This window comes from Fusarium oxysporum, chromosome 6 (assembly GCF_000149955.1).
Source record: "Fusarium oxysporum f. sp. lycopersici 4287 chromosome 6, whole genome shotgun sequence".
NCBI classification, from domain to species: Eukaryota; Fungi; Ascomycota; class Sordariomycetes; order Hypocreales; family Nectriaceae; genus Fusarium; species Fusarium oxysporum.
Genome location: NC_030991.1, coordinates 2,882,118 through 2,908,896, shown reverse-complemented (window position 1 = coordinate 2,908,896; position 26,779 = coordinate 2,882,118). Strand labels below are relative to the sequence as shown.

The 26,779-nt window shown below is 49.1% G+C and overlaps 6 protein-coding genes across 6 annotated transcripts; 5 read left to right on the top strand and 1 right to left on the bottom strand.

Moving 5' to 3' along the window:
- Positions 1-4,091: 4,091 nt before the first annotated feature.
- FOXG_16296 (uncharacterized protein) lies at positions 4,092-6,148 on the top strand (the record flags this gene model as incomplete). The annotated part of the gene is made up of 4 exons (XM_018396349.1): positions 4,092-4,130; positions 4,507-4,660; positions 5,014-5,785; positions 6,142-6,148. The coding sequence occupies 4 exons, from the start codon at positions 4,092-4,094 to the stop codon at positions 6,146-6,148; spliced, it is 972 nt and encodes a 323-aa protein (XP_018256938.1).
- Positions 6,149-7,628: 1,480 nt separating this feature from the next.
- Positions 7,629-11,354, top strand: FOXG_16295 (uncharacterized protein; the record flags this gene model as incomplete). Its single annotated transcript, XM_018396348.1, has 6 exons — positions 7,629-7,679; positions 7,865-8,461; positions 8,511-8,620; positions 8,677-10,149; positions 10,206-10,940; positions 10,991-11,354. 6 exons carry the CDS (start codon positions 7,629-7,631, stop codon positions 11,352-11,354), a joined length of 3,330 nt encoding a protein of 1,109 aa, XP_018256937.1.
- Positions 11,355-14,329: 2,975 nt separating this feature from the next.
- Positions 14,330-14,710, top strand: FOXG_16294 (uncharacterized protein; the record flags this gene model as incomplete). The annotated part of the gene is made up of 1 exon (XM_018396347.1): positions 14,330-14,710. The coding sequence occupies one exon, from the start codon at positions 14,330-14,332 to the stop codon at positions 14,708-14,710; it is 381 nt and encodes a 126-aa protein (XP_018256936.1).
- A 1,674-nt stretch (positions 14,711-16,384) lies between these two features.
- FOXG_16293 (uncharacterized protein) lies at positions 16,385-17,509 on the top strand (the record flags this gene model as incomplete). The annotated part of the gene is made up of 1 exon (XM_018396346.1): positions 16,385-17,509. The coding sequence occupies one exon, from the start codon at positions 16,385-16,387 to the stop codon at positions 17,507-17,509; it is 1,125 nt and encodes a 374-aa protein (XP_018256935.1).
- Positions 17,510-18,961: 1,452 nt separating this feature from the next.
- Positions 18,962-20,227, top strand: FOXG_22413 (uncharacterized protein; the record flags this gene model as incomplete). The annotated part of the gene is made up of 2 exons (XM_018402821.1): positions 18,962-20,028; positions 20,110-20,227. The coding sequence occupies 2 exons, from the start codon at positions 18,962-18,964 to the stop codon at positions 20,225-20,227; spliced, it is 1,185 nt and encodes a 394-aa protein (XP_018256934.1).
- A 1,577-nt stretch (positions 20,228-21,804) lies between these two features.
- On the bottom strand, positions 21,805-23,085 carry FOXG_16292 (uncharacterized protein; the record flags this gene model as incomplete). Its single annotated transcript, XM_018396345.1, has 1 exon — positions 21,805-23,085. One exon carries the CDS (start codon positions 23,083-23,085, stop codon positions 21,805-21,807), a length of 1,281 nt encoding a protein of 426 aa, XP_018256933.1.
- Positions 23,086-26,779: the final 3,694 nt, after the last annotated feature.

Below are 26,779 nucleotides of genomic sequence, written 5' to 3'. Positions count from 1 at the left end.
CGCCAGTAGCTGCAACCCTAGAACCGTGCATCCTTGGGATAAACCCTTGCAGGAGAAACCCCCAAGGCGGCTACAACGCTGCTCTGTGGGACGAGGTAGTCGCCTCATTCCACGGTCTCCAGGCAAGCTCTGTACCATTCGACCCGGCGGTTTTGTCAAGTGGTCTCAGCCAGTGAGACAAATTGTCGAAGCCCGGTTGCGTTCCGGGCAGCAGAGTTCGGTCGTACGGGGGACAATCGAGGGCGCTGAGCCCGGATTGTCGAAGGCTCGCGAAGCCGGAATGTCGGGGTAAGGAGAAGCCGCAAACAACACGTAAGAAGTAGCGCCCGAAGGTGATGTCAAGAGCTCGCGAAGCTCAATGTCGTTGCAGGCACTCGTCACGAAGAAAGGTCAACTCTCTGAATCCCTTTCTTCAGGCAGCTGTTAGGGCCCCGCTAGCCCCACAGCTGCCTTTGCTGCCATTTTGGCCTGCAAAAGCTTTCTGCCCTAGCAGCGCGCTAACAGCGGGTGCCAGGAAAAAGTTTTTACAGGAGAGAGCTTATATCTCGATGGTATTGGGAGCAGGCAGTGTCGTGTAGGGTAGTCGAGGCGTCGTGCGTGGCAGTCTTTGGCTGACATGACGTCATGGTCGATAATAACAATTACCTTCTGCAAGCAAGTTAGTAACAGGTGTCCCGGTTAACTTACGTGAATGCATGTTTACTTCAAGGTTCGCTTTTAATGCACAAAGGCTCGTGCCGGACCGTGCATACCTCATTGATTCTTAACATGTGAATATTTGAGAACCGCCAGTCGCCAATGACACATTGCCTAACGAAGTTACTGCGCCAGTGAGGTATTTTTGCCTTTTTTACCTACTGGTTTGTCTAGATGGAATGGGATCATTGGGAGCGATGTGCTGTCGAAAGTGTGCGTCAACAAAGGGCTAGGGTATTTGCTTCGCTTAGTTGTCCTAATGTGGCCTAGATGATATTGCTCTTTCGTGGACGCTGATAGTGTTGTAATAGATCTTTAGATAAGTACGTCATCAGATTCCCACTTTCCTTTGTTAGTGCACTAACAAAGGAAAAGAACGATCGAAGTAGTGGTGTAGCATAGTCAGGAGGTGACATGATCATTGGCTGACATGATGCATGGCCTGTGATAAGCCAGGATATGAGGCAATTCCTGCATGGCTGCATCAACCAGATGCTTAAGCCGATCACCCGTTTCTGTCATGATATGCAAGCAATCCCGTGCTGCTTGGGAGATGTCATACCCTAAGTTTGATGACACGTGCCGACCCGGCTACCGTGAATTACCCCTCCTCCCATCGGTTGATAAAATTTCGTCTTCCTTATTTAGCCATGGTACTCTCGAGCGCCCCTCTCATGCTGCCATCAAACTCGCCACAGCGGGATTTTTCTCCTCCAGTGCTACACTGCTTTTTCACCTTGCGACATCTTAAATCGGAATTTTCTTACTTGAATCCCCGCGGCTCGACATTGCCGGAAAGTCTGAACCTGCATTTATCTCTCTTCCACCTCCCACCCCCCTCCACCTTTTTCTTTTTGCTCGTCGCGCGCATCTGATGAGGCAATGTCGACCATGGCCAGCATCACTCGACAAGTCCCTGGATTAAACTGTCCTGTTACAGCAGATACTTTTTGCAAGAGTCGTAAGATGCACGTCACTGTGATACCCAAGCGTTCAAGAAGGCGATTTAACCATAAGTATAGATATAATTGCAACACCGAGGACACTAGTCGCACATCGATCGAGGCTCACCTCCCAAACCTTCAGAAAATATTTGTCAATCACAAAGTCTATAAGAAGTTTGCAATTCACTCGAGACATGGGCATTTTAAGTTGGACGAAGATCGAATATTACTCGGAACGACTTCTACTGCACCTTTATGCCGTTGGACTCAACAACGGAGCATTGACGATGTTGACCCCGGTAACATTCACGGACACATCTTTGTAGTTCATGATGGCGAGCTTATCCCATATGAGTACCATGAGGGTTGTTATAAAGAAAATATTCCCGAAAGATTCCTCGATGATTTCATCAAATACATACTCATAAACTCGCTCTGTTCCGAGGTTGCTCTCCAAGTCCTACTCCCTGAGTTCCAAGATCAACTCATGTCAGAAATTGCCTTCGAGGATCAGACAATCATGGTGGATGCTGAATATCTGAACGGTTTGGAACCCGGAAATACTACTTGTTGGATATTTTCTCCTCGGGGGTACACGGCGGGGGAAACGCATGCCATGAATCCAAGTGGCCGCCATGAAAAATACAACGTGGGTGCACCTCTTCCAGATGGGGTGAAAGGCGTTTGTAGGACGCTCGTTGATCGAAACTTATTGCGCCCCAACTGCTTGACCGCTTAGTCGAAAGCATCCCTGTTTCATATTGTCAGGTTTGCTGTAACACCCAGATTGGCTTCACAGTACGTTGCTCGGCTACCTCAGTGCCTAACGTTCGTTCTGCCCATATTGTGAAGAAGGAACCTTTGGATGAGTCCGGGGCTGATTCCGAGGATGGATTTTTGGGAGGCCGCAGAACGGTCAGGATGATTGCGGTGACAAGATCAGATTTAAACACCAAGTCTATGAGACTCAATTTATGCAACTCGTAGACGTCTCCTTCCGGCTCCGGGTCTATACATTGGTAAGCACACCTCAACCAAGACATATTTTATACAGAGGGGGATCTCAATACATCTTACCTTTGGTTGATTGCTTGTCAATTTCTCTGTCATTCTTGTTATTTGGCTTGTCATTATGTTTTTCAACATCCTCTGATTGTGTCAGCCGCTGGTTGTTCTCTGAGATGGAACAGCCATGACCATGGCTAGGTTCTGGTCTCTGTCTCAAGGGACGCTCGGCAAATTCAGGTTTGACTTGTTCCCCGTCATCTCTACCATGCTTCCTGTTTGTTCGTGGCTCTGTTTCTGCAAGACCCTGCAACTGGTTCAAGCCTGGTTCTTTAGTTAATGATCAAGCAGCGTGCTGGTATCTCCTTACCGCTCTGCCAATCGGGATTCCCTGAAACACGTGTAATCATTTTTTGTAAAATCCCGTTTCGTATAGTCTTGTGACTGAAAACTACAGTCAAATGATAATACTTTGTAAGCGTCGGGTACAGAGTGACGATGGCATTGTAGATACTTATATCTATATCTTTTGCTTCTGGACACGATAGCCCAACTAGCACCGTGAGGTTGAAGTCGAATTCCTTCAACTTATCGATGACATATTGTCGTTTCCTGTTGCCTTTTTCATTGCCAAAAAGGAATTTCAGGTATGAATGTAAATTTTGGGATGAGACTGCCACAACCTATGCCGCTTTCAATTGCCTTGATCGGACTGCCCCAACCTATTCCGCTTTCAATTGCCTTGATCGTACTTTTCCAGCCTCGAACAACATCTGCTTCAATGGATAACGAGCGCATCCGAGAGCAAATATTTTTCAAGTCCAAGTCTGAATTAAAATCCAGAACTCGATCTCGGGTATAATCCAGGAGCATCAAACAACCAGATTCTTGTTGAGACATGATAATAAGAGATTCGGCGGGTCCAGAAATTCAGCGGGACGGACGAGAAATCCAGCGGGATGAGAAATTCAGCGGGGCAAGATATTCAGCGGGACGAGAAATTCAGCGGGACGAGAAATTCAGCAGGATGAGAAATTCAGCGGGATGAGAAATTCGGCGGGTCAAGAAATTCAGCGGGGCAAGAAATTCAGCGGGACGAGAAATTCAGCGGGACGAGAAATTCAGCGGGACGAGAAATTCGGCGGGTCAAGAAATTCAGCGGGGCAAGAAATTCAGCGGGACGAGAAATTCAGCGGGACGAGAAATTCAGCGGGACGAGAAATTCGGCGGGTCAAGAAATTCAGCGGGGCAAGAAATTCAGCGGGGCAAGAAATTCAGCGGGACGAGAAATTCGGCGGACCTATTTAATCTTAGAACGTACCTCCGATCAGCCTAATGCAAATCGGGGACTAGCGCCCCCCACAACGAACTTCAAGGCGCGTAGTTCATGAGATCTTTGTTCAGGAACTCTAGATGTTTTCTATGTGTGGTATACTTATATTAACAATGAGGAGAAACAGATCAAGACAAGACCAGAAGCGTATTGTATGTAATTTAAGAGCCTCGGTAGAAGCAAAGGATATATACGGTAGCGTGAACCATCTTTTGGGCGCTCTCTCTAGATCCCTGCGAATGCAAGGTACGCAATGCAGGTTCGAGAAAGGGAAGTAGTTGCAGGGTACGAGAGAACGGAATGCAGCCATGGCTGGCTGGGATGGGGACGGGTTGGGATGATCCAACAGCCTCGTTTGAACAGAGCCGGGTTTGCTCGAGGGAGTGCGAATAGTATCTTCATGTCTGGTTATCGTAGCCTCACCGCTATGCAGGGGGCATGGCAGCCCTTTGAATACCGGTTGTCGAAAAGCAAAGTTGGTCGCATGTGGCTAGAACTCTGAGAAAGCATTGTTGTCTTGCCCTCAAGCACCTCCTCAAGCACTTCCTCCTCAAGCACTTCCTCAAGCACTTCCTCAAGCACTTCCTCAAGCACTTCCTCAAGCACCTCCTCAAGCACTTCCTCAAGCACCTCCTCAAGCACTTCCTCAAGCACTTCCTCACTAAGCACCCTGATAACCTAGGTCTAGCCCAGCTACACCTATGCTATTAACAAATATCACCAATGAGCGCCCGACCCAAATTACTGTCACTGGCCCAGAGGACGCACATTTAGCTGTTGAGAGACAACCCGGGATCTGTAAATGGAACCATAAGGAACCGAAATCGGAATCAGACATAGGCAGGCATGTGCGCCAAGCTCATCATTTCAGTAGAGCCCGCAAGGCACAGGATGCAGAAATTTGCCCCCATTGCAAAAAATCGCATTCAAAAAAGAACCAGTGGAGATGCCGCCCGAAGACTGGAAAACAAGGAGAGCAATTCCCAGTTGCTAGCCAACCTTTAAATGCAACTTATCCCTACAATACCCCCCAAGAATATAAAGAATGGAAAAAGAAGGCTCTGGAAGATCTCAAGAGCAGATTCTGCGCTGGCGAAGAAGCAATCACCCATGGTGAACAAACTGCCAAGAATCTTTATTCTCATCTGGTTGGCGCTTCACACCCCAACACAGATGAAAGCCAAGGCGATATAGAAATCCGTTTTTGCACCAGCGATGAGGATTGCGAAAAGGCTGTGATCGATAGCAAGGTTCCAATCATCGCTGAAAATCAGCAGCCTCTTCAATGGAAATCAGACGAACTACCTATCAAAGAAACATTCGATCAGTGGAGACATGATGAAGATCTCATGGTATATGTGCAGCCCTCAAGCCGTCCCAGACTAAAAGAATCCTACGAAAAGCGCACGATAAGGGAGGTCGCTGAGAAATTTCTAACTGACGGGACGCCCAAGGACCCATGGAATTTGCTAGATTGTCGATGCCCGTTCCCAAACGTTCACCCGAAGTTCCTAGTATCCTATCACTGTCGATTGCTTCATTTCATTCAAGATGGTAGCCTTAAAAACAAATCCGCTCAAAGAGACGCTGCATCAACGGTTGAGGTGTGGCAGTATAAAATGTTTGAGAAAGGCATGCTTATAGGCCAGGCGGGGGCGAATTCCGACTTTCATATTGACAGCAACGGTTGGGGCACCTGGATCACAGTTCAGCAAGGGAAGTTGGGATTTTTGTTCATGGCTAATTTCTCGAAGGAAGACAGAGAGGCTTGGAGAAAGGACCGTGGGTATAATAACGGCAAAGTTCGGTACGTGGTTTTGAGACCAAAGCAGACCATCTGGTTCCCGCCCGGGACCGTACATGCTGTTGTTCGATTAGAAGTCACGGTTTCCATAACCGGCCACATTCTGAGATCGTGTGATATCACGATTTGGTTGGAGGTGTTGGAGACACAGCGCGACGACCCTAAGATAACCAACGAATATATGAAGGATGAAAACACTTTGCGTATGCTGGATAGCGCTCTTAATATAATTAAGAAACGAATACAGCATGGCGACGTTGATGCGATTGGAGGATCAGAAGAAACCAAAAGAAATGTAGCAACGATAGAGGTGAGATTGCATCCTGACTTGATGATGGGTGTTACTAACTTGAATGCAGATACTAATTAAGGTAATTGAGCGTAAAAAGAGGAATAAAAGAAAGAGAAGGTAAATAGAGAAGAGATGATGGGAATTCAAGGCCAAGTGCAATTGGTGAGGTTAGTGATTAGATTTAGGGCAATGTGAAGTCAAAAATTTGAGAAATGAAATTACTGAAGAACATTGAGCTGCGGATGGACAAGAGCAACAATAAGAAGTTCAAAGCGCGAATTGCCATTGGTACAGGCCAGGAGTCAACCTATTGGAAGCGACTACGGTCAAAAGTCTTGTTGTAATGGTGTACGAGATGGCATCAGAAGAGGCTCATGGACGATTGGTGCTGAACGTTCTTGTCTCTTGTATCTGTGTTCAGCAGATGACTTTTTGATAATACTCAGTGCATGTAGTACCTGGCAACGATTTGATTCAGCTACATGAACGTACTAGTATAGATACATGTTCTTATTTGGGAGAGCGAGAAGCTATTTCGCGCGATTATATATGCGCCGAAACAAATCTCCAACTTGAAGAAAACATACAAAGCGATTGCGTAGATCCAGAAGACGGAGTATCGAGTCTGGAGAATATTGATTCTTTTGTACCGTCTGCAATCACGTTAGATGGTTTCTTATAATACTTGCTGATATACTTGCGGGCAGAAAAGATCCAATAAGACTTGAAAGGCGATTTCTTTCTGACGTTCACCGAGTGTCGTCAACTGTGAATGATTAAGATCAATGTAAAAGTCAGAACGGGCTTGCCCACCTCATTATTGAAATTACTCCCAACCTCGTAGTCACTTGCTTCGGTATAAATATCACTTGTATCTTCGTCTAGACTCCCGACAAGGCCTACTTTTTCGAACAAATTTATAAAGATCATGATAGGATGCTATGTCAGTATGAGACGATTCCCATGTCTAATACATCAAGAGAGTAAGATAGATTCCGGGAGGAGGTAGCCACAGTTTTTTTTATTAAAAAAGAAGCCGCTCTGTCAGAGGATCTTGGAAGGGGAAAAGCATCCAAGATTGTGCTAAACGTGGAATTGATATGATGGCCAGATTCATGTCCATCTCGCGTGGGGTTTACACCAACGTCTGAGATGTTGCTCAATCGAAATTGGCTAGTGCGTTTCGTCTACATGGTTGTTATCGTGGTGGACGCGTGCTAATGACAATTGCCCGCTAGCGAAAGATGTCAGGGACCAGCGGGGATGATCGGCCGTTACTCTTGAGATGACACTGTATACATGACGACCTGGAGGCAACACTATGCCGCTAACAGCCCCGTGCGCCAACCTTGTTCAGCATCCTGGGTGTGGCGAGATACGATCAAAGACCCCTGTCGCGCGGGTCCAAGCTTGGAGCTGAAATGGCATTCGAGGCACGAACGGCACATCCCACGCTTTTGTGGGTCCTGAAACGTCACCTTGCCTTATGGGGCAGAAGTGCGCGAGGTTAGATTTCGGACAAGCAACCAACAGCGCGCGGTCATGCTACATTCCATGGGTGCAGAGAGGAAAATCAAGATCATCCCCTTGATAACCATGATGTACGTAATTTCTGCAAACGAGGGGTCAATCTCGTCCCTCCGGTCTTCCGGGTTTGATGCAGAGCAGGGACTGACTTAAAATGCTGTGCAACCCGACAAGGCAGCCTGGTGGTTCGCCATGACGCAGCCCCTCTCCAAGTTCCACAAGTTCTCAGCCTGATTTCGAAATGAGTACTCTTTCACTTTCAGCCGGTACTGTCCATCATAGTTCTTCCCTTCCTCCTCCAAGCTCTTCTCGGCATTGCCCTCCTTGACCTGTCTAACGTTTGTCATCGCGAACTAGAGCCCCATCCTCCTGTCCAAGACTATCACCAACAGCAACAACAGCCTCAACACCCACCACAGCAGCAGCACGCGCAGCAGCATCCACGTCCGCCGCCATCGCCAGCGCATCCAACGGATTACCCATACCCGCCGTACGGCCCAAGAGATCCTCCCGTAAAACGGGGCCGTACTGAGGATGGACACCAACCTAACTCGACGGGCCATGCGTCTGAAGGGATGTTGTCAACACCACATCACCCGCCGACCTCGCTCCCACCACCTCCTCCGCCTCCTGGCACATACCTTGATAATCCACCGCGACACGTGAATTATGAAGACGCGCCTTCTATGCATCCGACACTGGGTGACTATCGTGCGCCCAGCTTCCTACCGGCTACTTCCGTACCCCATCAGACGCCCTATGAGCAACATGGAGGTTATCCTTCAATTCCTCACGAACCCTTCTATGATGTCTATTCGTCGTCTGGCCCGGCTAAGAAGAAGAACAATCGAGCTTCTCAGGTATAAGCCTCTTGAGAATTGGAAGAGCGCAAGTTCTAACTGGAGGCAGGCATGCGACAGCTGTCGGCATCTGAAGGCCAAGTGCGATGAAATGAAACCATGCAGAACTTGCAAGGAAAAGCGAGTGGATTGCAAATACCGCGACCCGGTGCCCAAAGCGTAGGTTTCATGAAACTTTTCATTGACTTGGAAGCAAAAACTAAGATGTTTAACAGGGCGGATAAGGCTCAAGCCGACATTCTAGAATGCCTCGGTTCGGCTCAGACTTCGCTGAACTCGATCATATCGCATCTAGGGGGATTTGACCAGAGATTGGTCCAGATTGAGTCCCTTTTGTCCAAGCGTATTGCGACATCAGCTCCCGAGACGGAACTGTCAGTGGAGGACGAATACAAGCGAGCGCCAGCATCGCCTTACGTTGCCAACAGCGGTTCTGTAGACCCGTACTATAATGGCGCCCATCGCGACCACCCATCGTCGGAGCCTATGCCACTGCGTATGATGGCTGAGGACGAGATGGAGGTAGAGCCAGGCCCACCCGTTCCCCCTGGTGAGCCCGCGATTCCCATCAATCATACGACTTTGGCAGGCCTGCTCTTGGAATGGCCTTCCATTCGGGAGCTTACAAAACATCACGTTGAGCGCGAAGGTGTTCGATACATTAGCGAATATCCCATCAGCCAAGAACAGAACAGAGGCGTTCTGATTGTTTATGGCCGAGGTGAAGATTCTCACCCATCGCGACGTATTCGAGAACCGACCGACTATGTTAACTTGGACATGGTGGACGATTCATCCAATATGGTTTCCCCTTCGCCAGCGACTGATTGGGGCCAGCTTGGTGGACTCAGCCCTCCTGATCAAGTGGAATACAAGGGAGGCGTTTTGGTTGATGGCAATCCCGATTTCTCTGAGACGAAAGTGTGGGCGTATGTGGAAAGTTTTAAGGAGAACATTCTCAACATGCACCCTATTATTCAACCTAAGCTTTTGGACTATTGGGTCAGACACTTTCTGGATAACCTCCCAGCATCACAGCCACGTTCAGCAAAACCACAAACATCAAAGCCCACCTTTGCCGTTGGAGGAGGCTCGCAGACGGAAGAAGTTGCAGGCTCAAAGAGAAAACGATCGCCGGGGCCGGATGGCTCCGAGCCACCACCACCCGCGCCATCTCGCACTGGTCGACCAGATCGGTCCATCCACACTGCTCTAGTTCTCACGGTTCTGGCTCTGGGTAAAGTTTGTCTTCGCCGCAATAATGTGCCCGATGTCGTCCATCCTACAGAGCCTCCTTCTCATGACAGCCCAGTCATTTGCAATGGAGCCATCCCACCAAGGGCCAATCGATGCTCTGGCCCAGAATATCCATCGCACTCGCACTCATCAGGTCTTCCCTCACCAAAGGCAGAAGCGGGCGAGAACCCTGACAACTGCCCATCAATTCGTGGCATGGGTGATTCCGGCGCTGGTCACATCCCCAAGAAAAACTGCGAGGTTATTCCTGGCTTAGAGTACTTTGCATATGCTACGGATATCCTTGGCAACCACACTGGCGCTTACAACAACATGAAGAATGTGTACGCCAACATCTTTGCTGGGTTATATCATGGCCAGCTGGGTAGACCAATGGAGAGTTTTGCTTTCATTTACATGGCCAGCCACAAGCTGCAGGCCATTATGCGACCGTAAGTGTTAAGGCCTTCAATAAAACACAGGTAATGAGTGACTAACAAGATGCCAGGAGCTTGGACAAAATGAGACGAATCAAGCGAAATAGCGAGCTCATTCAGGAAACCGAGTACAACCAACTTGCTCTCACATTCTGGACTTGCCTGCAGTTAGAAAGTGATCTTATTGCGGAGCTTCAACTCCCTCCATCGGGGTTGCTCTCGTACGAAGATGACATGCCGCACCCCAACATGAGTCTCTTGCAAGGTTTCGACCAGCGTATCCTGGACAGCTACCCAGGACAGCTATATCTGCGAACTCATCTCAACAGAATCCACCGAATGTTCTACGCCCCTGAGGATTCGGCTAAACCATGCAAGGATAAGTTCCGAAATGTCGACCTTGTTTCTGATGCTGTCTCGGGCATGCATTGGGTCGCTCCCAGCTTCGCATTCAGAGAGGATGATCCACCCGCAGACGATATTCTGGCTGCAAGACTGCGGGCAAAGTACTGGGGAGCTCAGGTTATCACTTACCGCCCATTCATCCGACAAATTCTGCAGTTCTCGCACTCCCTCAAGAACCATGCATCAAGCCCCAACTTTCCCAGCGTCAGCTCCGAGTTTCGACAGGATATCACTGCACCTGCCATTCACCCCAAAGCCAGAACGCATGGCGATATCGATCCTCAAGTTGTCGAGTTGGCCAAAAAGGGCATCAAGGCGCTTATCGAGAGCACCCGTGCCTTCCATGGTCTCGGAGACAAAAGGCCGATTATCACCCAATGTTTTCGGCACAGCTCACGCGTGTGTCCTCCCTCCTACGAACTGCCTGCACCTCAAACTGACCACGTTCTAGGCAATGGGGCAACCTCTTAATCTTATCAGCTGCATTCCGTGACCGAATCCTTCGCACTTACGTGGATGAAGAACTCCTCCGAACACTGTTCCACAAGACGATCCAGTTCTTGCGACAGTCGGCAACAGCAACGAGCGCACTTCTAACGGACATGCATATTCTAGAAGGCCTGCAGAGAGATCTTTTCAGCTATGATCCTCGGCCCAACTCGAGCTTCTCGAGCGGCACAAGCACACCTGGCTGCCATACTCCAAGGCCTGTTCTCATGGCTGCGCAGCCTCCGATGCCTCATCAAATGTGCGTCCAAGGGCATCTACGATCCATGCCTCACCATTTGCAGATAAACACATCGCACCGGCAGTGATAGGGTCGAAGATGTTTCCCACCGGGACTTGGAGATCAGTCCTGATGACTCTCACTATCATTTTATCATAATCATCGTCATGGCATGGCATTTTGGAACTGATTCATACGCGCCATAAGAGACCACGAAGGAGTGTCATTGCTCTGAATGGTGTCTTCTGTTTCCACCAAATTTAGAACGGATCAAGGGGTCATCGCATGGCACTTGCTATTTTCTTTCCTTCTCTTTCTTATCAAGGTAATTTCGCGCTTCTATACTTAGAATGAATGCTGAATCTTTTTTCTCTCTATATATAAATATGAATATGCGCCTCCTGAAAACGGACAAGCCGTCCATCCGGTTGCATTGATCCTCACACCGTGTCCGTCAGGTCGGCCCCAACAGCCAAGACATGACAAAATAGCACTGCAAAACACATTGAAGTCACACCCAGTCCGCGCGTGAATGCCATACACTGACTTGGCCGAGGAGCTTTCGACACAGTCTCAAGCAGACTGCGTGCAAGGTCGGCATAGATGCAGCTTACAATATGTACATTCCCAAATCATCCAATGAGGACCAGAGCGACAGTGTTGGCAAATCCACTGGACCAGAGTATTGTCTGATTTGATCATTCGAAACTGGTGGGCACAAGCGTTGGCCATGTTGTCGGCAGAAGCAATGTCTTGTGTGTCTTCTAAAGGAGGTTTATAATGCTAAGGAGAAGATATTTGGCAATGTGGAAGCCGTTCAAGTTCAGGTGTGGCCGAATATCTTTGTGCTGCGGGAATAAGATTAGCCTCCAGTACAGAACATTACTCGTCATACTCACATAAGGTGATGCAGGAGGCAACGTGATAGTGACCTTAGGAGAAGCTTCTTGACACTTCCCCGATAGTGTGATAAAATATGTAAGGGAGTCGTTGATTCCTCAGTATTAAAGCAAGTCATCAGGAGGTTGTACAGATGGGATTGAATGAGAGGAAGACCGAAGTCCGGAAGGTATGATGCAAGCATCTCTGAAGAAGTGATCAAGTATAAGGGGGATTCACAATATTTTATACGAATCAAAAAGACAAGCGATTCCGAACAAGCATCAAGGTTCAACGTTGTTGTCTTCAGGCGGAGTCGTAATACAGAGTCTGGTGATATGTCATTGGTGAAAGTCGTCGAGCGGTAACCAGGGTCGCTAGGAACGAGGATCGAGCAACAAGGCGGTAATGTTGAAAAGGGGGTGCCAATGACGAATCGATCATCACGGGAAGGAAAGGAGGAGAGAGAAACGAATAGAACAAGCAAGGTTGATCTCGAGTCAAGGATTAGGGTGAAAGCGACGGGCAGTAAGACCAGGCCATGGATGTTTGGATGGATGGAAGGACAAGGATGATACTGAAGTCTACGTTTGACTTTTGGAATGAGCTATTAGAGCCCTAAATGCTTTGACTGTTGTGGCAGCCAAGACTAATGACACAGTCATCTCACGACAACATGAGGCGTTCATGATCGTCCATGTGAAAACACCAAGCCTTGAAATTTTGTCAATGCTATTTGAGTTCCTCAGTAATTGTCCACTTCCAATAAAGCCAAGAGCAGCGCATCGATGAAATTGCCCGCCGTATTGATCAGTCATAAAAACCTCTATTGCCTGTTCATCTAAAGCGTGTTGTTGCTTCTCGTCTCTTACGGTGGCATATTAGTACCCCCCACCAACTTTCGTGAGCTCAGTTCACCCGCTTACACGACTTGAAAGCACGGTGCACCGGGGCTCCACAATACACCTTAGGGGTTGCTGCTCTGTTCAATGTGGATGCAACGGCCAATTGATCAATGCATGTGAGCGCTGTCGCGGCTCTCAACACTCGCGCTCCGCTCGATCTCTTTGCACAGCCAGGATAATTCATCGGGGAAGTGGTCGACCCATCCGTCGCCGCCGGCTGGTTCCTACACGCCGGCGGGTGGTTCCCCTTTGTGGGGACCACCGGCCGATCCTTCAGCTGAAGGCCGGATTCGGGGTCGCGCCGTAAGATGATACGTCAATTCCGCCCCTGTCAGTACTCATACTGTACCCCTCTCCTATAACCCCACGTACCCTTTTAGGTGTGTGTAGATGCCCCGCGTGTACCTGCGCATTACGGGTGACAGATCTCTGGTCAAACAATGACGGGGTGTTCCTTTGTCTTTTGATCACGTGTATTTGAATAGTATGGCGCGATAGATAGACAATTGAGCACCGGAGTTACTCATCAACTGTCAACTGAGATCCAGCAGGGCCATGTGGTGTTGAAGCTCAGAAGTTGATCACATAATGGGTTACCCTGCAGTAGCTCACGTGCACTAGCATGGAGGGCTAGGGTATAGGGATTGGAGATCTTACCCTACATACGAGATACTGCGCGCTTGTCGATGTATCAGAAGAGTCACAGGTGATTGGCCTTAAATGAATTAGTCTGGTGGTACCATTTCTTTCTTTGAAGAGCCTATTCTCAAGGGCGTAGCGTAGCATGTGTGAAGTGGAACACGCAGAGATGAGCCTGCATTATGGGCCCGGAGAGTAACCAGAGGAGAATTAATTTGCGCAGCGGCGCAGGATACGCAATTAGGAAGGTTCGGTCAATTCAACTCTCCCAAACCTGGTGGTTCGTCCAGCGACCAACGCTTGAAAGCGAGCCAACCGTTTGACGCAAGTCGCTCTCGAGCCGCCAAACCGGTGGACAAGACTCTCAGCCTCGATGCCTTGTTTTCGTTATCTTTTCAACCTCAAGTCATTTCATTACTGTACAACTCCGAAAGATGATCCATTTTTTTACTTGAAAGTTCAAGGTTGGTCGTCTTTGAATTGAGCATCGTACGGCAGTCGTCGTCTACCTGAATCTGTCATCGTACAATTCCGTTTCCGCCCGGACGATCTTCTGTCGGACTAGCTAGAGCTACCCTGCCTTTTCCGTCTCGAATACTCGCCACTGAAACTCTTATTACCACCCAAAGACCCTTCGGCCATGTGCTACTTTGAGCAGACTCGCTGGGCATGCGGCTACTGGCGTTGGGGCCACTATCGACAACTGTGCAACAAAGAATACCGCATGGGCGAAACGTGCGGCCTGAAGCTTGTCTACGAAACCAAGACCGAGAAAGATGTGTGCAAAATCTGCCACGACACAGAGAAGAAGCAGCGCCGGTATGACAAGATGTGTCGAGACATTCAGCGCTGGCAGAGGGAGGGCAACCGAAATGCCACCATCGAGCGGACGTGCGGTGAGATGCAAGAAGCACCTGGTCAAATCTATCGTATGAGAGAGGAGCATGATCACAGGCTACAATTTCTTGGCCAGGTGAGTTTGAAACATGATTCTCCTTTCCTTTATGTCTATGCGCATTGAGTGAAGGGCCGCACGCAATAAGGAGAGACTGAGGTAAGGGGCAGAGCTGGACAAAGCGCACAAAGGCAGAAAGAGACCCAATGAAAGGGAAAATAGTGACGGGAAGGCAAAACATGAGTTTGAGAGGCCTGTGCGTGGATTGGAATCGTGTTGCTGTGCTTCCTACATATGCCGTGGGCTATGGGTGTCGGAGGATGGGCATCATGGGCGACGAGACAGAGAACATGAATGGCTAACCCATCATTGCAGTAAAGTAGCGAGATGCCAGTACCACGGCTATGGCAAGTCGAAGCGCTTGCAACACAGCCCGCATCAAATGTTGAATGACCGGGCGTTGGTAAATGGGTCAAGTTAGCATCCTGGAGCTGAAGTGCATGTCAGGCCAGGTCCGAATGTGAATTCATTTGTCTTGTAAGGCTATCGAACTAAAGTTGAACACACACTATTTTGGTAACAGAGCCACTGCGTCGGAGCTGGTAAGATGGCAAACCAAAATCCTCCAAGGGCACGCTGGCTACATGGCGATGCCTGGATGAGCCACCTTGGCTTCACTGTCACCGAGGCTGTTGCCAATGTACTGCTACAGTCGACAGGATTGGCCGTCTCTAGTTAGCATGTCAATTGTAGAGTCGATCAATGACATCCTGGCGTCGTCGAGTTGCGAAGCAGATTGGGAAAGGCCGAGTAACAACTCACGCCCCTTGGAACGAGCTTGAGATGGATTCAAGTCCTTGCAGCTTGATGACCGCGCTATAAAATATCAAGGCTCAGCGGCGAGGCCAGATTATTCAAGACTTGGTATGTGAAACGGGCCTTGACACGTGGCTTATCGCATGATGTATTGCGCTGGCCTTTTATCCATGCGGTCTTGTCATGTTGTTCTCCAAATACGCAAAGTTTCCCGCTGTGCTGACTCCTTGATTGCTTCTGTGTGATAAAACTTGACCATGCCTGGTATTAACCGTACTGGGAATGACTGCCGATCGTGACAGCCGGCAGAAGAGCTGGGTTCCGGTGAATGTCGGGAATGTTGACCAATTTCGCGGCCAAGCGAAGGTCTGTACCTGGGCTGCACGAGAGAGGCGCATTGCATATGCACAATTGAGCGCCAATGCAAAATGATACGTGCAGGTACAAGCGTTGAGTGGATTACTTCCGTGTCCCCCTGGCCCATGTCGCGCGTAGAAAAAGAGTAGCGTGACGTTCTGGAGGGCGTCTGCGGATGTACCGATTGGACCCCATATCAATTACGACCCTTCAAAAAGACCCCAGCACCAACACGAATAAGCAACGACAAGCTTCCCTGTTTTCGGGGGGTAAAGCGGGAGAGAAAAGAGACAACTCTAGTGGCTTGGACTTGACAAGGATCAGCTGTTGTGGCCGCGCTGTTCGCGAGCGTGTCTTGCGCAAGACAGGAGCTTGCTTGGTAAGGGGACAGGAGGTTTCTTGAATCCCGTGAGACATTTAAAGACTGGGCTCCCCAGCAAAGGAATACATGTTTTATTACTAACGCACCCTCTCATCTTCTTGGTGGTGTTGAAATCTTTATATTCTTCGTTGTAATTGTTTCACCTCGACATTTCAGCTTCACGTCCCGTTCAACGGTGAATTCCTGGGCATTTCACTATTTGTTTTAATTCATACGCATCGGACTTCGGGTATCATCATCTCAACATGGCTCCACCGCGAGAAACCGACTTTCGTGACATGGCTATGGATGCGCTTAAGAATCTCGTCAACAATGTCCCGGACTGGTTGCAGAAACTTGACGACCTCAGCGGCCAAATTGACCGACGCCAGGCAGAGCTGGCCGCTGCTGATGTAGCAGAGGGCAAGAATGCAGAGACAAAGTCACTTCGCAACAAAGGCTCCACCGAGTCACTCAAGCCTAGAGATGGCCCTCCAGTAATCCACACCGAGGCTCCGGCGAACGAAGACATCATCGAAGACGGCGCCGGCGAAAACACAGCGGAGACACCAGGCAAGCCAGAGGCATTTCGGGTACATACTCCAAGCCCCGCCTCCATCCATAAACAGAAAACAATTCTCAGAGCGCAGCGAGACAGAGCAAAATATACAGTCACTAAGAAGCCCAAGCCGCAATCTATGAACTCCGACAAGGATTTTCCCGAATTTTACCGAACGCAAAGCACGATGACTGTCTACTACGACGATTATGTACAAACAGCCTTTGACGATCTTGTGGTGTACGCCTCAAAGATTATGGAGGCGATGCGCAAGGCCAGGTGGGCGGCACGAATGGCTCAGATCAAGAGATTGACCGAGCAGGGCGTGTCAAAGGATGAGAACAACGATGATAAGCCCCCTTCATCCGGCTTTGACGATCAACTGCCTGACGTATACGATAAGCTGAACAAGGGCCTCAAATTCGTGCAGAGGGTATGTGAGCATGGTGCCCTGCAGTTCCTTCTCGACAGCGACTGCAATAATGAGATCAGAAAGGTGCGGAAGAAACTGACTAAGATCCTCTCGATGGCTCAGGCCGAGAAGGAACGCGTCGAGCCTGGAGAGCCCGAATTGGCCAAGGAAACAGGCGAGAGAGTTCAGGTCCCTACGGGACAACCCATTGTCATATGTTGCGACAACGTCGCTGACCCGAAGGAAAGCAAACCAACATCCACAGAGGAGCAGAACGATTTGGAGAACAAATTGGAGTTCATGGCGCCTATGTATATGGTGTCAAAATATAATGGAAGCGACGAGGGCATCGATGTCGAGATGGAGCCTCCCAAATTACAGTATCGATCAACCCCGGCGATGCACAGTCCCAAACCATAGAGTAGTGTTTCTGCTTCTTTGCTTTTAGAGTTGCGAGTAGGATGTACTATAGAATTATTGATTCGATCTGTTCGCGACTATCCTCATCGTGATTGCAACTCCATTGATGAAATGCGTCTCCGCAAAATAATGTGCAAATGCTGGTATGAGCTATGGAAGTTATAGAAGGGGAGATCCTGTTTCATTCTATCTCTTTGGGCTGCTGTACGCTTGATGAAGCTTACTTCTTGCCAGCATCAAAAGGAGATTCGAGTTGCGGTAAAGCCATGGCCCTTCTAAGGCATCCGCCCTCTTTAGATGAAGTGCCAATCTCAAATACGGGATTGTTGAATGGGAACGATAGGCATGCTACTGCCCAGGTGTCACATACAAATGTGAATTTTGTCAAAAAGAACACTGCGAAAAGTTGAGATCTTTGACTCATACCCAAGGCCACTAGCCTTGAACTGACGTAGGAATACCCTTTGGAGTACGGCATCCAATTTTAGAACCTTGATACCTTGCCGGCGTTGGCCAGAGGGGAGAGCAAAGGAATGCATTCCTGTTTTTACAAGAGAAAGAAACAACAATGTTTCATGGGATATCTGTCTTGCCTGAAAGCGCCTTACCCTAGGCCTTTCTGAAGAGACTCCTTGCATTTCTCCTCAAGTCATTCTAGTAGCGCTTTACTTTGCCCATGTTATTCGATGTAAATATGTATTACATATCTCCTCTTCAGTGGGAGAGGTCTGAAAGATTCTTCGTCCCAAAAATTCCGAGGTAGAGCAAGGAGTTGGCAGGAAAGAAGGAGTTCTCACGAAAGATGTCGGTTGCCCCGCACCAGCTAGACTTGTTCTCATTGGCTAGGTTGTCGGCTACACTATTCCGATATAGGTTAAGCTTGAAGAAAGATGGCGCTTAATACGCACTGTCATAGGGCCCCCAGAACAACAACAACAACAAAGCAGAGCCTCATCCGAAGAGTCTCACGTTCTCAGCCTACTGACCGTAACGAAAGACAGGAGATGTAACACCAATCACTCGAACACTAAAAGGTCCGAATCCCCCTTTCGCATTCCTCTCACTCATCGGACAGGTAGAGTCTCCCAAATATTACGCATTGCCCCGCGAAAGATGAATACACTATCATCCCCGCTGCTTCTTTGCGCCAACAGCTTACCGCGCTCGCGTCGCAAGCCTCAACCGACTCGACTTGGTAGCTACTAAGTGCTGACATCACAGGTATCTTGAGTATTGCTCCCGAATACTGCCCATCGATCTATACAAAAAAGCAGGAGTCGGAATACGAACCAATACTGGCATGTTGATTACCTCGACTTGCTTGCATGTATTTGCTACGGTTTTTGAGTCGTACTCCTGCCCAATTACCTCTATAATACCTCTCTTATCGAATTCTCCCGTGATTTGAGAAACCGCCTCAACCCGAGAAATGATACATACGATCTGGATGATATGGATTCTCCAAGCCCCGAACTCAAACCTATATGTCCAAAACTCAATCTATCTCGATCTCCTTCTCCAGATATACCTAGAGATCAAATCGGTCCCAATGGCACGTCTCAAGCAACTGGTGGAGTTGGTATGTTGCTCCGACATCTCGGTAATGGATGGAATCCCCCTGAAATATCTCTCGAAGCTGCTCGTGAAAGTCTTCTACGCGACGAAGACTCACTAAGCGAAGAGCCGCGGCGAGAAGGGGCCGTCGACGGCAACCTCGCTTCAGGCGCACTCCTGATCAAGGACCCGTTTGTGTCGCGATATATCTCCGGTAACACAGTCACATCACCACGAATACCTTCGTCTAACGAATCCTTGTCGCCGCTATATCATGGGGTTCGCGCCCCAGCAGGCGAGCCTCCATCACAATCTCTCCCGTCTTTTCGTTCGACATTTGGTGAGCTCCACGACTTACCCCCAGAGCGCCTATCCGAACAAGATCTTGGTCGTGCTCGCCCAGGCCCATCCTCGACCTTCCCAAATTCGCGAGCTGGAAGTCTAGGACATAAGACTACCAATCTCCCATCGTCACCCCATTCACCACCAGATGGATATCGAGCATCTTTACCATGCTCTACGGCAGGTATGAGTTGGCACCATTGCCCAGTAAATGGCAATCACCCTCGCGCTCCAACAGCATATAGTAGTAGCAATTCTGGCGAGTCTCCGAACACCGATCATACCAATTCTACACCCGCCATATCAACCCGGGTCAACTCAACCTCAGTTGCTGATCGGATGAGCATTGATGGAATTGCCGGCTCGTATACATGTACAGTCCATGGATGCAATGCGGCACCGTTTCAGACACAGTATCTTCTCAACTCTCACATGAACGTACACTCATCCATACGTCCACACTATTGTCCAGTCAAAGGGTGTCCGAGAAGTGAAGGGGGGAAGGGCTTCAAGCGAAAGAATGAAATGATAAGACATGGCCTGGTTCATGATTCCCCAGGCTACGTCTGCCCTTTTTGCCCTGATAGGGAACACAAATATCCACGTCCAGATAATCTTCAGCGGTATGTGAATTTGCTAGGCCATATCGGTGCTACAGCTAGATATGACCCTCGAACTCAAGTAATGATGCTGACTGCTCCTAGACACGTCCGTGTTCATCATATAGACAAAGACAAGGACGACCCGCAACTGAGAGATGTACTTGCTCAGCGACCAGATGGACCCAATCGTGATCGACGAAGTCGCAACCCACCGTCATGAATGAATGCTATGGGGATGCGAAGTGGGTTTATAAGAGAAAATGATGAATAAGCAAGAGTAACGACTTACGCCAAACTGAATTGATGAGATGCGCTCTTTGTTTAGCATTATGTGTACGAGTACCTGGCGATCGACGGGTAAGGTGACGACGGGCTTCTCATGTTGTCAACGGTCACTGATTAAGCGGACTGAAGATCTGGAGGGACAGAAAAGACGTCCGGATCTCAAATACCCGGTTGTGTTATATTTCACCAACCTTTTGTGTCTAACGAGTATACTATTTGCGTCGGGGTGGCGTTGGCGAGCGAGCGTACACCTAATTCAATTTTTGATATGCAATTTTTGATATGCAATTTTTGATATGCAACCCCATAATGCTCGCATGATCTTCCTCTCATTGCTGAAGGTAAAACGAGAGGTTGTGCAGAAGATTTAGGATCCGATGATCCCATGCAGGTTCTGTCGTATCCTGTGGTGGTACTAAGTCTCAGGGTAACAAATACACGACAGGATGAAGTTCATAGCAAAGAGAAAAGAATAAAGAACACTTAGCCCATTGGACCTTAGTAGACGGGTTACGATTCTGCCTTGCTACTTGAAGAGCTGTGGCCACGTCTCCTGATGTCTACGTGGCTCTAATGTATGCTGAAACCATCGGTTGGATGGCTAATTGGTTGATCCAGAACAGGATGTCCCAATTTACGGCGTACCAGAGTATATGTAAGAACAGAATCTCTCTCAATTTCTACTACTCTACAGCGGCTATTCGTTTTTATTCATGCGCCAGGCGCAGACTCTGGTGGCTGTGACATTCTACGTTCCTGCTCTGCGTTACTCGAACAGATACCGCGTCCTTGGGGTGGTGGATATCTTCAGCTAGCGCTTGATACATCTCGAGTAGCGTCTCACAACTCAATTTGCGTTACTAACCCTCTGGATCTTCCAACCTCGTGGCCTGGCCACCCGTATTGGCTTTGCGATGCATCCTAGCTAGGGGCCAGGGGAATTCTCTGACAGCTTTATTACCCTCCATTTCCGACAAGAGATACTTGGGAAGCAGCATCCCAATACCGTCAGTAGCATAGCGAATGAAGCCGCTGGCGGTCACGCGGGCCCATGAATCGGAGACGGAGGTAAACTGCGGGATAGATCGTTACGGGAAGTTATGCATGCGGAGGTCAGGCGCTTTTACAAATGAAGATCTCACAAGGTTAAAGGCTTCAGGTGATCTCTGCATCTGCGTGAGGGCCTATAACTGCTGTGCTGTACACCGAAATAGCTACCATAGCAATTAATAAGTATTCGTGAAAGGACTGCATTATGTAGTTGGCTATTCTCAATTTAGACAACAGGCAACACTGAACCTGGTGGTGAAGAAGGAAAGAGAATAAAATGAGACAACATTACAAAATGTGATAAATTCGTCTTGGCCCAACGGAGGCATCTTCCAAAAGTCCCATACGTTCGTCACCAAAGCCATGCCAAAAGCCTGAACACTCCGGTATTCCAAGGCGCTGAGGACACTAGCCTTCGTAACTGTAATGCACTGAAAATCTCAAACATCAAATTCCATCGCATCAAGGCCTGCGGTGAGTGTCCCTTGTTGCCCACCCAGTCTCTGGAACTCGAGGCTGAACGGGAACCCACTGACCAGTTCGCAGATCCTGCTCTTGAACACCTGGCCCGGGGGGTGGGCCAGTAGGAGGTCGACCTTCCGTTACTCTCAGCGGCGGCAGCCTTTCGCCGCTCGCTGAGGATGCCGTAGATGATGGCCGTGATGGCCCGCTATAACCTGGCATGGGCATTGGAGGTAGTGCACTGGAAGATGCACTCGGGTGGCCGCTCGCAGGGGACCCGTATGGTGGAAGCGAATATTCAGGATGGTCATCGGTTCGACGGCGTTGGGTTGGTCTTTCTTTGGATAGTACATCACCGTAACTCATGGACCCAGATGGCCCTGATGCTAACGACCCGGTCTCAGCGTAAGAATTGCTTGTCGAAATAGTAGGACTAGGAGGTCCGGCAGCAAGGCCACTTATTGATGGCGTTTGTGCGACAATGTCTCGTAAACGGTTACGGTCTTCGCGGTAGAAGTCCCGTTGTTGAATCAGCTCCTCAATCCTCATTTCCATATGGCGCCTTTCATTCCGAAGCTCTTGTAATTGTTTTGTATTCTCTTCCTGCATAATCTTCTTCTTCCTTCTATGTCTGGTCGATGCCTTTGCATTTCTCTGTCTCTTCTCGTTTGCCTTCTTGGACGCCTGGGAAAAGTCCATATGGACGGGGATGGGTGTCTCGCTTCCCGGAAGCGCCATGAAGGCTTGCTGTTCCTCAACACCGAAAAGGGATCCCCACATACCAGGCCTTGGTAGTGTTTCTGACCATGACGAGATAGTTTCACTCGTGGGACGGGGGAGTGGCCAACCAGCCTGTATGTTAGGAGAATGTGAAGCTTGAAGGTGCGCCGGAGGTGGTTGCAGGCGACCTGGCGCATGACTTGTAGGTAAAGTGAAGAGGGGAGCTTGTGTTCCGTGGGGAGCAGTTAGCGCCCGTGAACGCAATCTACCAGGATCAGATATCGCTGAGGAAGGCCCAGTCGATAATCCAATTGGAGGATGTAGATTGGGATACTGGGGCCAGACGTCTTCGATCGTCCCATCCTCCAAGAGCCGTTTAGCAGGCACCGCCTGCCCAGGAGCTGTACCTGAGAGATCTGTTGGCATATACGGGCTTTGTGGACATGTTGATGCTCTAGGAGAGGGCTCGGATGTTAAGCTGGGTGGTTGGGTCGCTGGGGACGAAGATGTGTTTCCGTCAAAGGCCGGCGAGTTTAGAATATTTTGAATGCACAAAGCCATTGGAATATTGCTCCCCTAATGAGTAAATAATTTGGTTGAAGTAGGATGGTATGGCTGTAGTCATGGTAACACTGGCAGATGACACATTGATGGATGAAATGAAGGCAACACTTCCTATTGTTGAAAGAACTTGAGGCCCCTATAATGTTACCATCGAGGCAGATTTCGTCTTTACTTATAAACCGGACCTTTTATCTGGTGACTAATCTGTGGAAAAGGTGTACACAGACCTGCCATTGACAGTACACCGGATTACCCGGAATCTCTCCCTAGATCCTTGTTAGATTGCTACGACCTCATTTCTGCTCCCTGTCAGCCGGGGAGCATATCCGCTCGCACGCCAACACCTCTGAGACCCTTGACTTCTGCAGAAACCTAAAGAGAAGAAGCAAGTCATCCAAACATATCCAGGCGCATTGGCAGATGTGATACCCCGCTCCCCCCGATCAGCACGGAAGGTTGTGCCCCCACGCTTGTGCTCTCGCTAACCTAATTCCAGTGCTTTCATTTGTCCCGCCGACAGCCAATTTGTTATAGCCGAGGGCATTTCCTCGCTCTTGCTTATGTGAGAACTTTGGGCAAATTCCACTTTTGAACCATTTAACGATATGAGCCGGCCAAAAGAGGTAGTATGAGTCAAGTAGCTATTACACAATTACTTCACGTGATGCTATTCATATGTGTGCTAATATGTGACAGACCAGTTACCTGTAGGAGAGGAAACAGCATTTTCGCGTCAAGATGCTTGCCTTACAGAACAAGCTTCGTCACACAATAAGACTTTGCTACGTAGAATATCTTAGTCTCAGTAAGGCGGCTAATGAGAAAATTGAATCACCTGCGGTGCGAATCCAATCAGTGGGCCACACACCCCTGGGACCGCAAGACGGATGGAATGGGTGTGCGGCTGGGCTCAAAAGTGTGTAAGTTGACGAGAATGAGGAAGCATGCTTCACCCCTGGAGGGTCAGGCTAAGGCGAGAGTGGACCCCATGCAGCAAGACCCCCTGCGCTTTCATGGCTGGCTGATGCCGGCTCCAATTGGCGGATGCAACCCGCATCAGTCTAATGCAGATATGAAGCACCTCAATGTTTTAATCTCTCGGAGCTATGAACTGACCAACAGGACGAATCAATGGATCCTCAGGCTGCGATACGTTGCAATGCTCTCGCCTTGGAGTTGAGTATCCAACCGAGAAACCGTTTATCAGAAAGTCTGCAGAGTCTTTGCTGGCTTAAATTACTAAGATCCTGACTTTGGAAGTAGTTTCATGGAGCAATCCGTTCGCACAATTTCATTGGAACTGACAGCAACACTGAGTGGCCTGATTAGTCCGGTGCTACGGGCACTTAACCACCACGGGGACCGTTTAGAAGACAATGGAACACGAATGCACCGATCTATCGATTGGGTCTTAAGTGGATTCTCAAGAGGTTTGTTTCGTGTTTGCAAAGTTCTGAGGGCGGGCGGTATCGCACGGCGAAGTAGCAAATTATGTCTGAGCAATTGCTGACAATCGACCCTTCATTGTGGCACCGAAATGCAGGTTCATGAGGAGAGAGACGTATCATTCTGCGGCATGTTCTATTGTTTGCCGTTAGTGAATGCTAAAGCTCTTGCTAGTCAACGTGACTCTACCCTACGTCCGACCAGAATAGGTTGACGAAAGGCTTGGTAGTGTCAGAGAGGAAAGTGGCGCTGTGACTGACAAGCAAATAAGCAATCACTTCGCTCATACTAACATGTTGAATCCATCTCTCAAGTTTGGGCTAAAAGGTCGATCGGCGTGGCGTTACACTCGGGCATAGAGCAACCTATGCGAATCAAATCCAATAGCATGGAAGCAATAACGTTGAGGTTTCAGATCGCAACGTTTCATACGCTCATGCGTAGTTTGAGACGTTTACACATAGCTAAAGAGTAGGGATACATCTTTATAGAGATGGGCAGAAGTATCAACGCTACTAGCTTGACCCTTCGTTCTACATCCCTCTGACGTTCTCCAAAATACTTTTCGGTCGGTGTTCTCCCATTCCCCACGTGGTAGACAGCGGGCATGGCACAGTGCAAAAGACAATGACTGCGCTAACTAATATGGTGCAAATGACATAACAGGCCGAACAGAGCCTTGCCCATCCTAAAAAAAGAAAATTACGTGCGGGGTACCTTCCTTCGCGCTCGCAGAGATCACGGGCAAGCAGCTCGCTTGGATGGACAGGGCGAGTGACGACAGGGGTGGTGGGGGTGAAGACATTCATTATCAGGAGACCGTGTCGAGTGAAAGACAAGCCTTTAGTTGACCATCTTAATTTTCTACATACCCAAGTAAGGGAATTTGGCGGGAAAACTATTACCAAGCTCATAAGTCGTAGTTTACTGTAGCAGTTCTTCCCTGCTGTTGTAGAAAGATGCATTGCTTCAGCTGCCAAGTTTATCTGCATGTAGGCACTCGAGCGTTATTGGGAAAACGTCCCTCGATGTCCTGTGTAGACAAATGGAGTGGAAGCATTGCTATGTCAGGGATCAGGGACCCACACGTGATAACGTCTAGCGGTGGATGTTGACCAGGGCCATGGAATATGTTCCGATACTGAAGGTCACAGAAGATGTTGGGGGTCCTGTAAAGGATAGCTAAGTCATGAAAGATCGACTTGCCTTGCGAAAAGAATGGGTCTGCCGCTGGGCATTGGCGTTTGCGGCGCATCGTGGGGGGGGCGGCTGGTCTCAACATTCGACGTTTCCACCAAGGCCAAGGCACGGTATCTGTTTCTGATTGCAGACGTTGCCAAAAGGACTCTCGGGCGGGCGGGGGTGATTGCCTCTTGGAAAGGTGATCCACCGGTGTGCAAGCGCTTCACTTTCCTGCTTGTCACTACGCTAACTTGTCTACACTCGGACCGTCTCCGGACCTACCAAGCATCACATATGCTCACCTAAAAGGCAATAGTGAGAGCGCACTCAATCGCAATGACTTTAGCGACGATTCTCTCCGCCAGAACCAGCCCTCAAACGGTAATCACAATGTGCTCTAAGTCCCCTCAGCTGAATATTGGTCTGGATTTACACCCTTGTTCATATGCCCGTCCAACGGTTGTCCATTTTAGCTTGAGGATAACGACACCAAACGCGATTTGTCGGCAATCATCTGTCCACCCTCTGTGGTTCCGACAGAGATTTGAAGGCCTGGCATGTTCCATTCACCTGCTCTCCCTCGTCGACGACTACCTACACCTCCTCATCCGATCCACTCACGTCACGATACCTACCCCGTACAGCACCATCCGATCCCCTGTTAGCGCAATAGACTAGCGGAGTCTTGATTTTATGGCGATCATCCGCTCCGCCTGCTGTTGGCCGCGGTGCCGATAGGGCAATCTTTCGAAGATGCCATATTGTTACCGCTTGGGTTTCTTGTCCGCCGTCCGTCCTTGTTCCTTGACCCGACATCGTGACCGCTGATCTGAACCTGATGATCGCCAAGCTTGAAGCTGTGACGCCTAGCTCACGATAGATGGCCCATCATATAAGCGGTAACTCCGACAAAATCGGTAAGACTCGATGCCCAGTGAATCACCTTTCACTCCCACAATTCCTCGGTTCTACCATCTTACACAATCTTTTCCAGGATAACTATCGTGTTGCCCTGAACCCCGCCAGGGAATTCCGATTCAAACTTTGTGAACCGTGCCACGGA